The 13430-nt window shown below is 32.9% G+C and overlaps 1 protein-coding gene across 1 annotated transcript; it reads right to left on the reverse strand.

Moving 5' to 3' along the window:
- Positions 1-8300: 8300 nt before the first annotated feature.
- Positions 8301-12052, reverse strand: LOC127715760 (uncharacterized). Its single transcript, XM_052221909.1, has one exon. It carries the CDS (start codon positions 12050-12052, stop codon positions 10505-10507), a length of 1548 nt encoding a protein of 515 aa, XP_052077869.1. The 3' UTR covers positions 8301-10504.
- Between the last annotated feature and the right edge of the window lie 1378 nt (positions 12053-13430).

The raw sequence follows: 13430 nt of genomic DNA on the forward strand, positions 1-13430 counted from the left end.
ACAGTATTTTCACTGTGCTTTTCCGAGTTTTATAACAGAACAAAATTTGCATATTAATTCTTTGAAATTGTTGACTGTGATTGTTTGTTTAAAAGTGTGGGTTCGAAGGGGAAAGAAAATTTGCATTTATTGTGATGACACGATGACATACAAACTAAAATCATCAAATTATTTTCTAAAATTTAAATTGGCATTACAAACAGTCTTTTAGCACAGCATGTACTCTAAAAACCCGCAAAACGACTGGACCAATGCAAATGTAAGCCCTATTTTTTAAAAGTTGGAAAACATATGTACCAAGTGACTATCGTCCATCATCGCTCACCAGTGTACGCAGGAAATTTTCAGAGCATAAATTGGTATGCATATCCTGAAATATCTTGAAAAACATCGGATACTTACAAATCAACAAGTATTCAGAGGTAGACACTCATGTGAAAACCAATAAGGTATCACCATGAAGGAAGAAATGAACACCTACAAAAAGCTCAATTAGAATTTGTCATTCCTAACTTCAGTAGGGCATTTGACAAAGTACATCATAGAAAACTATTGTGCAAATAAAAGCATAAATATGAGGATCAACCTTTTTGATATTAAAGACACCAACCAGTAGTACAAGAAGGCGAGTATTCACCACTCTGCAGTATTGACCTAAGAGTCACCCACGACACTGTTTCTGCACCACCTTTATTTGTATGCAATATGAAAAATTAACCGCTTAATGGAACAGCCAAATTATGATTCTCATTATATGATTATTTACTGTATAGACCTATTAATATCATTTCCAAATCAAATTGAACTCCATAAAGACATACCTTCACTTGAGAGATAGATATAGAAATAAAAGATAATGTCTAGTGTTGGCTTCTAGATGTCAATCATCAGATCAAACAAGCCATTAGCTGACCACTACAGTATAGACAAGCAAATACTGGAACAAGTGAATAAAAAAACCCTACTAAGCGATTTTGATAAGCGACAGTATAAAGTAAAGTGGTCATGACATATTGATAAATCGATCAACAAAGCAAATTCAACTATATGATTTATACCGATAAAAATAATACATTGCAACATGAAACAAAAAGAACCAGCCTACATACATCTGGTACGTTCAGTACTGAGCAGTTTTTAAATATTGGGGATCGATATCTACAAAAATATAGACAGAATTAAAGATAATAAACGAAGAACAGTCCAATTTGATAGCAATGAATATGTGATAAGATCAAGTGACAAATATGTGATGTTCAGATTAAAGACCGTTGGCTGATCAAAGAAGAGACTTTACACTTATTTTTTTCTATTTAAGATCATAAATGACCCTAGTAACCACCCTTGCTGAAAACCTTATTGTATGTTATCATGAAATACCAGAAGAACTATATGTTAATCAATGCTTTCAGGGAACAATATGTGATTGGAACTCTCTCCTGGCCATCAAAATATACTGTGTAAAACAGTAGCAGGATATGTGAAGGCTCTCCGCAAACTAAAATATAACAGCCCAATGTATACTAACAACTAGTTTTGGATAATTTATTTCAACAGTTAACTACTTTTCCAGTATAATACAGATACAGATGCAAATCGACGACATCATTAATCGTACTACTGTGGATCATTGTCTAGCTTTGATATAACAAATACTTAAGGCAGTGGACTCTTATAAGGATTAGTTTATAATTGCAATAAAAATCCTGAAAATATTTTGTATTGGGCTTCGAATTTAAAGGTACCAAGGTAAAACTTGATTGCATTGTCCTAAGCCAATAACAACTAATAGCAAAATCATATTTTAAGACTAAAATACCAATCAGTACAAATCCAACATCCAATGGATTTAAAATAAAAACGTCATTCACAGTCAGAGAAAAACAAAAAAACAAAAAATTGGGGTACAGCAGTCAACATTGTGTTCTAATCTCAATCACTATAAAACAAACAAATATGTAACAAAGAAACACAAAAAGGCATATAGACAAAGCACATTAGCAAAATGAAAGACAAGCATACAAAAATTTACCATAGCACAATAACACAATGACGGGATGTGTAAGAACAGGGCCACGTCATATGTAACAAAGAAACACAAAAAGGCATATAGACAAAGCACATTAGCAAAAATGAAAGACAAGAATAGAAAAATTTACCATAGCACAATAACACAATGACGGGATTTATAAGCACAGAGCCACTTCATATGTAACAAAGAAACACAAAAAAGGCATAGAGACATAGCACATTAGCAAACATGAAAGACAAGAATGCCGAATAAGTTGGGAAATATATATAATTGTGTAAAACAAAAGAATTTAGTTTGGTTTTGATTCATTGATTCATTGATAACAAAAACGATTTTCAAAGATCTAATTACAGTGACTGTGTTGATTGGTAACCTTTTAGAATAAGTTTAATTTGAAGGATCGATAAGTTTATTCGCATCGTATTTGGATTTATGGGTTCGGTTAACAACATAACAGTAAAATTAAGGATGCGCTATCGCGTTTAAAATAAGTTTTCTACATGTACAGCCAAACTTTCATACCAAATCCCTGACTCTCAAATCTACCAATAATACATAGATTACGTTAATTGAAATACAAAACGTTACTACAGACACGGGCAGAGCGAAAGAGTTAGGATACAGCACCGTATGATGGTTCCAAAATGAACATCACCGTCCAAGAAAGGAAAATTAACAATAGGGTGCAATAAAAAATCGTTCCTATTGTCGTTTCACAGTCTTTCTTCTATTCGTCAAGAAGTTTTGCTGTTGTGTTTATTTATAAATATAAGGATTAGTGGATATTAAAAGTAAGTTAATAGTAAAAAGGTAAAGGCAAAAATAAACATTAATTTGTGAATATAATGGCGTGTTAATAAAATGAGTAAACAGTTCAGATTTATTGTAATGCACAAATAAGCCGATTAAGATACAATGCACTTACTTAATTTGTTAAGACATGTGTATTCCTTATAATAACACACATATCATCATACAAAGACACAAGTTAAAAAGTAACAAGAAACACGCTGTGCATAGCGTATTTTAAATTGTTTCCTTGAAGTATCATATTCAATAAAAAGAGAATATTATATGGCTTTTTCAATATCACATCCGTATCAACCCGAGACACCACTATAATCCCAAGAGCTCGAGGGATTATATTGATAGAGCTAAGTTTGCTACGGGGTATGATATTGAAAAAGCCATATCATATACACTTTATTACATACCTCGTAGATGTTTTTCATGTGACGTAACGTCATTTAGTTGAGGGTTTTGATAAAGCCTTTGGAACGGTGACTGATGTCGATGACGTGACGTCATACAGGTTAATACGGGGCTTTTATAGCTAACTATGCGGTATGGGCTTTGCGCATTGTCGAAGGCCATACGGTGACCTATTGTTGTTAATTTATGTGTCATTTGGTCTTTTGTGGAGTCTCATTGGCAATCCGATCACATGTTCTTTTTAAAAGGGTGTGGTAAAGCCTTGGCAACTAAGACATATATCGATATCATCGCGGATGGCTGATACAGTACGACCACTATTCATTGTATAACACATACAATTTACATATTTTTACTACCAAGGATATTATATACGATTATATTAACATACCATGCATTTTTATATTGATATGGAGCAGGAATAAATTAATGATTAAATAAAACAAAACAAAACAAAACGCGGAAAAAGGGAGGATAATAAATAAGATACTACGAAAAGGAATAGAACAATTCATTATAAAATGAAAAGATGTAAATGAACTTTCGTAAGAATTGTTTGCTTCTACAAAAATATCGTTGCTCTGGTCTATAGTTAGAGATTGTGAGTCAAATAAGAAGGTCTGTTTTCAATATGACAAATGTAAAACAATTCAAACGAGAAAACTAATGGCTACTAACTAATTGATTATGTACAAAACAATGAACAAAACGACAACCATTAAATTACAGGCTCCTGACTTGGGACAGGCACATACTGAATGTGGCGAGGTTAACTAGTGTGAAGGCGCCAACCCTACCTCTTACATTGAAGAAAAGTGTAACGGCACAAATCAGGAACAAACTTTACAAAACAATAAACTAATAACAAACATGAGAAACAGCAAAAATACGACAACCACTTAATTACAAGCACCTGACTTTGAACACGCACATATATGACGGGGTTAAACTATCCAACCTGGAATAGTGGTGTAACAGTACAACATAAGAACACACTATAAAAATCGGTTGAAAGGGGTTTAAATGATCAGATCGATACAAAATAGAGAAACATCTAACAAAACCGTATACTGGACTTGGCAGAGTATTTATACATCCACACAACAACAAAAACCCAGAGTACAGGACTGAGAGTACTCACAGATACTGACAGCTTCTTCAAAGCCAATATATAACAATTAATAAAAAAATCATCCATCTAAGACTAAAATATCAATCAGTACACATCCAACATCCAATAGATTTAGTGTAAAGACGTCATCAACAGTCAGATAAAACATGACTTCTGCACTGCCAATATACAGGTATCGACAGATTGTAGAGCTATAAATGTGCATATATATATATATATATATATATATATATATATATATATACAAGTCTAAATTGAAAACAACGTTCAAACCTATGATTGCGTTGGATAAAAACCGCAATTTTTATACGTGTGCATGCAAAACAAATTTCTTGTTAGAGGGGTCTAAATACAGCACAAACAACATTTTCCAAAAGACCAAAAGAGTGAAAAAGTATATTTTAACAAAACGCATTTGACTAGCAGGTCGAACAACAAATGTTCTTAAACCCTGCTGACTGCCATTGGCGATTGCCAAATAAACGGATCACCGATGTAATAAATGGATCTTAAATATAAATTTAATACTAAACAGAAAACAATAAACTTGCGGAAAAGATGTTATACCGCAAACAAAAGGTGCAAAGGTTTTTGTACACCATATCCGGATTTCGACAATTAATGTCTCTTCAGTGATGTTAGGAATCGAAACGGTATTTGGAAAGCCATACAATTTACCTCAATTTAGGATAGACTCTTGAATTTTGAGGAGTCAAAATAGGATGTCAAACGTCTGAATAATAGTCAACGATTTTTCCCACGAGGGCGCTGGATCGTTACGAGTAACGATACATGTACACAATAAATAAATTATATAAACGCCTTAAAAGTGTACACAACAACACCAATAACAATAAAAGGAACTATAAATGTAATTATTTATAAATAATCAGATCAGTTGTAATGACCCCGTTTTTTACAAATGTGGTGGTGTCGAGAAAAGCAATTTTCTCGCTTGAAAATTCAGATGTAAATTTAATTGAATGATGGAACTGATTACAATGATCTAAGAAATAGTAACAAAGCAGCGATACAACATCTATGTTACATCTAATTGCAAAACGGAAAATAGTATTTATATTCTTACTTGTGGAACTTGCAAGCTGCAGTATGTTGGTGAAACAGAAACGAAATTCAACATCAGACTTAACAATCACCGGTCTTTTTATACAAAAGGAAGAAACTGTCCAATTACGAGACACCTCTTAAGAACAAGGCATACTTTTGAAAATATCACCTTTCAAATAATTGAGGTAAACCAAAATTGGGACTCCCAAAGAAGAAAACAGAGAGAAAGGTTCTGGATGCATCAGCTACGTACTCTTGAACCTGATGGACTTAATGAGAGAGATGAAAAACAGTTCTACCCAACACCAAAGGAATAAATCCTGAACTTCATTCTATTTAACTAAAACAACTATTTGTTTTGATTTAAGAATTGCTTTGTATAATAAGCGGCAAAAATATTTTTCTAGACAATTTACAAACATATATTTTTTATAGAACATCAATAAATTTTGTTAAACTTTTACTCAAATTTTTTGTAGTTCAAGCTAACAATAAGCGGCAAAAGTATTTTTCTAGACAATTTACAAACATATATTTTTATAGAACATCCATAAATTTTGTTAAACTTTTACTCAAATTTTGTGTAGTTCAAGCTACAAAAATATTTTTTTGTCATGCATCTGATTTCACCTTGAGAGATGCACACGCCCGATGAAGCTAATTTGTTTAGCGAAATATTGCGTGAATGATATAAAATATAACAACTAATTTTATAACACTCAATAGTGTGTTAAAGTTACATTCTTAGGCACTTATATATATATATATATATATATATATAAAATTGAGAATGGAAATGGGGAATGTGTCAAAGAGACAACAACCCGACCATAGAACAGACAACAGCAGAAGGTCACCAACAGGTCTTCAATGCAGCGAGAAATTCCCGCACCCGGAGGCGTCCTTCAGCTGGCCCCTAAACAAATATATATACTAGTGATAATGAACGCCATACTAAACTCCAAATTGTACACAAGAAACTAAAATTAAAAATAATACAAGACTAACAAAGGCTAGAGGCTCCTGACTTGGGACAGGCGCAAAAATGCGGCGGGGTTAAACATGTTTATGAGATCTCAACCCTCCCCCTATACCTCTAGCCAATGTAGAAAAGTAAACGCATAACAATACGCACATTAAAATTCAGTTCAAGAGAAGTCCGAGTCTGATGTCAGAAGATGTAACCAAAGAAAATAAACAAAATGACAATAATACATAAATAACAACAGACTACTAGCAGTTAACTGACATGCCAGCTCCAGACTTCAATTAAACTGATTGAAAGATTATGTCTTCATCATATGAATATCAGGCACAATCCTTCCCGTTAGGGGTTTAGTATCATACCATCATAACATATATGAGAAGAACATAACCCGTGTCATGCCAACAACTGGTTTTTAAATAAATGTGTTTAGTGCCGATGCAAAGACCCTATAAGTGAATCAATATTAACGCCAAAATATGCAATCATTAATGACCTGACAACAGTATCGTAACTATATCCCTTCTTAATAAGTCTATTTAAAGGTTTTGTTAGCTTCAGAGGTGAATACTGACATTTTTGTGCTTTTTAAAGAATATTTCCATAAAAAATTGGATGTGAAATACCTGAACGTATAAGAAGTCTGCATGTTGAGCTATATTTACGAATGATGTCCTTATACCGATGATAAAATTTAGTAAATGTTTTGACTAGTTTGTGATATCGAAAACCCTGGTGTAATAATTTTTCAGTAATACATAAATTTCTCTCGTTAAAATTTAAAACATTGTTACATACACGAGCGAATCGTACATATATATATACAAGTCTAAATTGAAAACAACGTTCAAACCTATGATTGCGTTGGATAAAAACTGAAATTTTTATACGTGTGCATGCAAAACAAATTTCTTGGTAGAGGGGTCTAAATACAGCACAAACAACATTTTCCAAAAGACCAAAAAAGTGAAAAAGTATATTTTAACAAAACGCATTTGACTAGCAGGTCAAACAACTGATGTTCTTAAACCCTGCTGACTGCCATTGGCGAATGCCAAATAAACGGATCACCAGATGTAACAAAATGGATCTTATTATTAATGTATATATATATATACAAGTCTTAATTGAAAATATATATAAATGATATTTACCTTGATTTTAACTTACTGGGAAAAAAATCAATAGTTATAGAGATTAAAACAATATTCAAAGATCTAATTACAGTGTTGGATTGGTAACCTTCACCAGGATTGTATCTAAATTTCCGGGCTCAGTAAGCAGCATCTCCGTAAAAAAAGAATGTGTTTTTCGTTTAAAAAAAGTTTGCTACAGGTAAAGCCAAACTTTCAAATCAAATCTTTGTACATATGGAAGAATTTAGTACAGGTTTTAAGTAAGTTTAAGGAAACGAAATCCCTAATACATAGAGTACGTTCATTGAAATCCAAAACATCACAACATGCACGGGTATAGCGAACGAGTTGTAATATAAAAAACCGTAAGATAGTGCCAAGGAACATCACCGTAAAAAAAGGAAATTAACAATAGGAAACAAAATATTGTCCAATAGTTCATTTAGTCCTTAACCCAAATATGTATGGTTGCTATTTACTTTTATACCGAAATAGGGCGTTTTTTAATAATTTTGTATATGACCTTGACATTGACCTTGTTACCAAAATTATACCAATCATTGTTTTTCTAATTTAATGTATACATCTTTTTATTAAAATTTCTTACAAAATCGGAAAAAAAATACTCAAGGTTAAAGGACAAGCTGATTATGATAACCTTTGACTTTTGAGTAAAATTTAAGGCTATTGAATGATCAATATCTATTTCGATATATATTTAGTCCCTATCTGTCACGGTTGTAGGAAGTGGATTTTAGAGCGTATTCTCCCGAGGGATTACGTCACGGCTTTTAGAAATAGATCAAAGTGTCTTAGTCTAGAGAGATACAAATCCCTATCTCAAAGATCCTCTGTTTTGCTGTGTAGGGTATATAAGTAAACAGCCACGTCTGATGGAAATGAGGAATGAACACGTTAAACCGGTGCCTCAAGTAGGGAAAGTGTTAAGTTATCAATACCTTTTTAACAACTATTTGAGTGTGGCTTGTTGCAAGGGTAATTGTCCATATTCAACGTGGTTGTCCTTCCGTCATTCATTCAAGTCGAGTCACTTTGCGGGGTATCAAATTTGTAGTTCAATCAATCAAAACATATGCAAAGGTATTACAATTTATTTACATGTATTATAAATAATCAAATTGGATTCCTAGGTTTTTTGCAAATTCCAAGTTCTTTCAAGATTTTTCATTTTCAAGCTAGACAAATGAACACATTTTCCAATTTTCAGGTAACGTTTTTCTCAATTTTACTTATCATTTTATAAAAAAAACTGATACAAGAGAGACTATAGATACATTCAATTGACTTTCAAGATTTCCTGTCGATTTTGAAAAAGAAAATATCGAACTATTTAAGAGCAATTCTCTGTAACCACCAACAATTTATATAGGGATGCTGGCTCCCATAATCACCGATTTTCCGGAAAAAGTTCTTAAACATAATTATGTCTATGTTTCACAAGACAAACGATTACATGTACATAGCTTTTCTGATTCATGACGTGCAATTTGGCACTGACAAAAACTACTTTGCAGCAATTCTGAATCAAACTAATATAAGGTATGGTATCTGTTAATATTTAACAGAAATATAATAATTAAAAACAGCAATGTTAGATTAAAAAAATTACCGTCTTAATATTGACACAACTTTTTAAAGTATTTGTGGAGGCAAATTATACACATGTCGCAAGACCGAAAACACATTTAAAGAATCACTTGGCTAATTCTTTCTTTTTGAAGAATTTGTTTTGTTGGACATTTTAACTATTTTAGTATCTCTTATATCGTCTAAAATAATTGTGAAGAAAATAACTACGAAATTTGATAAAAATTAATTTACGGTTGTCCAATCTTTTCAGAAAATTTAAATCCATGACCTACTGACCATTTGAGAATGGCTGCTAAAAGCTTGCAAGGAAAGAATTTTGTCCACTAGAACCAAAACAAATTGTTGCTAGGCAATTTTTAAATCATAAGAAAATGACTGCTTAAGACACTGATGACTATATTGACCCCTGACTTTTGATTGATAGTCTATATACTAATTCTTTCATTTAAAGCTTAACCCAATTATGTATGGTTGCTATGTACTATTATACCAAATAAAGGGTCGTTGCGAATTATGTTTTACATGACCTTTACCTCTGATATTTGACCTTCTTACCACACTATAGCACTTGTCTAATTTGAATAAACATGTTTTTAAATATCTTACAAAATTTAATAACAATACTCAAGGTCAAAGGTCAAGGTCACCGAATGATCAACATGTATTACAATATATTGAGTCCCTATCTGTCATGTTAATAGTATGTCGATTTCAAAGTGTATTCTCCTAAAGGTATCATGGCTATTAGAAATAGATCCAAGTGTCACAGTCTACAGGGATACAACTCGCTATCTCAAAGAACCTCAGTTTTGTTGTATGGGGTAAATAAATAAACAGCCACATCAAGTGGGAATGAACACGTTAAATTCGGTGCCTCATGTAGGGAAAGTGTTAAGTTATCAATATCTTTTTAATTACTTTTTGACTGTTGCAAGGGACAATTGTCCATATCAAACGTGGTTGTCCTCCGTCGTTCATTCAAGTCGAGGACCATTAGCATAGTACATTTGCGCGCAGTGGAGGATAACTTTTTTACGATTGCGCGCCAGATTATATTACAGTTGCGCATATTTGTTTTACCGGAACACGGGTAGAATGTATAGATTGTTTATGATTAATATGAAAATCAACTCTGGTTGTCATCCACTTTAAAGTTTCATCTAACGACAGTATGTTTATACTTTTGCTCTGTGTGCCAATACTTTAGTTATACTGGCTCACTTTGAGTCTATTTTAGATTTAACAAATACGCCCGTCAAACTGAATTTTCTCCAGCCGAATGACCTTTTCTCTTACATTTTCTTTCCGTTCACATAGTATTCGTTCCATCACTGACAATAACAATATTTACGGAGGTCTGTATGTGGAAACTTCTCTGGGATACAACTAGACTGGTTACCGTATTCGTTCAGTCTATCTATATTTCCTAACAGGGAAATATGCTCAACATCTTTAAATAAAGTAGCTTGAAATAAGCCATTTCCTGGATAAGTATAGAAATTTATAATGTAACGATGTTCATTCCTGTCATGACTTGAAGATGGGGTGTATTGAATCCTTGCTGACTTCACGGACATTAAATTCAAAATGACACATGGTACATTATGGTCTGTAATTATCCGATTCAACCAATCCACTGCAAAAGTAGTGACTAATTGAACTGTATCGTCTGCAAGTGATATTGGCTGACTAGCATAGCATGGGCAATAGTTTTCCCCTATTGAAGCATCATAGCAACTTCTTTGTTTGTGAATTTCACGAAACAGACTGATTCCTCTAGAGTTAAACAAATTGTTTTCTTTTTCTCGTTTTTCTAACTTGCTGAAGATAATATCCTTTAATGTTTCGTGCAAGTCAAATGGCGTGGTCAATCGGTTTTCGTTGACTTTTAAATTTTTTGCAATTGTAGGAAATTCTTCTTTGACATGATGCGGTATGTATATTGACAATAACGGAAAATTGCTGGTTATTCTTCCAAAGTCTGTCTCAGCAAATTGACCGTAACGCGGTCCGTGATCACTCATTATTACCAACACGGTATTTTTTAGATTCCCAGTGGAATTCATCCACTCTATAAACTGTTTTGTGTCTTCATCCGCTAAAGATAAACTATGTGGATTGTGATGAGATACCTGATTATTCCACATAAATACGTACTTTCTTTTCTCGTTATACTTTTCAATACATTGTTTGCTATACTTAAAAATTAAATTATGTTTAAATTCATTACCAATGCATATTGGATTAGTACTCAATTTGATATGCTTCATTGTCTCGGAACTAAGTTGTGAAACCTGTAGGTCTGTGTTTTCTTTCGCCAGAATTATATTACGGAAATAGTGAGTGTAGTTTGGATACTTAGCAATGAAAGGTACTAAGTATGGAGCCCAGTCCTCTGCATAACAGTCTATATAGCCTCTTCTTAATACTTCTTTGTATAAAACAGGTATTGTTCGTGCGGATAGAATAGATTCTGGTAGGGTTTTCCCTGTAAGAACGGCCAGCAAATTTGGTAATGTGTTATCCCCAATGCGGGTATACCCCTTTATAGGGTAGGCCCCTAAATTATTTTCGAAAAAGTCTAAAGTTTTTGACAGTTGTTTTTCTGCTATAAATCTTGATACCGAATCAAACCCAATAATAACAACACTTAGTTGATCATTTGCCTCTTTTAATATGTTTCTTTTGTTAACTTTTGGATTTAAGTTGAAATGGAAGTTTGAATACACTGTGGTCCCGTTAGTAATATTACAACTGACATAGATAAATTCGTTATACACATGAACTGGTTCTATAAATTTTACCCTTGGTGACAATTTTATTGCATTTAAACCATCCGTAAGAATTGACATATAATCACATTTAAACTTGCTCATGCTAAATTTGGCGTCATGTATTGCAGTGGCATTTAAATGAAGATATCCTGATTGGTTGATATATGCGAATGGCTGCCACATTCGACATTTCAGTTTGTGACCTTGAAGTAACTTCAAAACTGACTTGTCCGGGAAAACAGCTTCGAACTCGCATGGCATTAAAACATTTGCTGGCACTCTTTTCATAAAAAGGTATACAAAAATTCCAACTGTAAGAACTAAATATGTGAAAATACGTTTAAATCGCAGTCTATAGTAACGGTTTTGGGTAACAAGTCGACAAAATCTGTTCCTATTCATTATGAATACTGTTTAAAACCATTTGTTGTATATAGTTTTTTCTGAAAAATATATCCATTTCAATTAAACAGTGGAAATAAAAATATAAACGAACCAAGTTGTGTGTAATAAATGTTTAAAAAAATGTACGCAGAATACTCAAACAAACCAGAGGATATGGGCTAGCAAAGCTCCCAGATGATCCAGATGATACAATCTAACATAAAACAGTTGCAAAAACCTTGTATCATTCTTCTTAAAAAAAACTAACAATGGGGTACGCTATGCTATTATATGGTAAATATATTTTTAGGAAGTTTTAAACTTATTGATAAGGCGTGAAAGAGAAGTTACTTGTTCCTGACTTAGGACATGCACAAAAGGATAATGACGGGGTTTAACATGTCTGTGAGCAAACAATCCTCTCCTAATCTGTGACAGTGGTCTAGCAGCATAACATGAGAACAAACTACAATTCAGTTAAAAAATGGTTTAACTAAATAGATTGTTATGAAGCTAGTTCGTTTTTAATATTGCGTTTAATATGCCTAATTTTTTCGAAGGCAAAACCATTCGTCTTTACATTGATAAACGGAAAATGTCTTACCTTTTTTTTCTTTCAATTCACTCTTTATGCTGTGGAGTCCCTTAAGTGCCAAAGATGAAATGTATAATATTTGTGTGCGCGACTTTAAATCTTGTGCGCACAGTTTTTAATTTTATGCGCACAAGTTTTGAAATTGTGCTCACAACTTTTGAACTTGTGCGCACAACTTTTCTTAACTTGTGCGTATATCTTTGAAGCTTGAGCGTACGACATTTTAAACTGTTCACAGAACTGTCAGTCGTATATGTCTATAAGCTTGCTTGCATTTGACAGTTCTTTTTATAATCAAACAAGGATGGACCTGATTTTCACGTATTTCATATTGGGAATAAATAATAAGGATATACTGCATTTCTGGCATTGAAGCACAGACTAATTACTTTAATGAGAACTTTAAAAGGAAGGCTCTCTTCCTATTGACTTTTTCTACGAAAAGAATATTCGAATATTGTAGATGTTGCATTATTCATCCAGAATCAGTTACGCTTATCT

Source organism: Mytilus californianus, unplaced genomic scaffold (genome assembly GCF_021869535.1).
Source record: "Mytilus californianus isolate M0D057914Y unplaced genomic scaffold, xbMytCali1.0.p SCAF_9, whole genome shotgun sequence".
Taxonomy (NCBI): Eukaryota; Metazoa; Mollusca; class Bivalvia; order Mytilida; family Mytilidae; genus Mytilus; species Mytilus californianus.

Coding starts and splice junctions, on each gene's coding strand:
- LOC127715760 (XM_052221909.1), bottom strand. CDS start 12,052: ATGAGCAAGTTTAAATGTGATTATATGTCAATTCTTACGGATGGTTTA.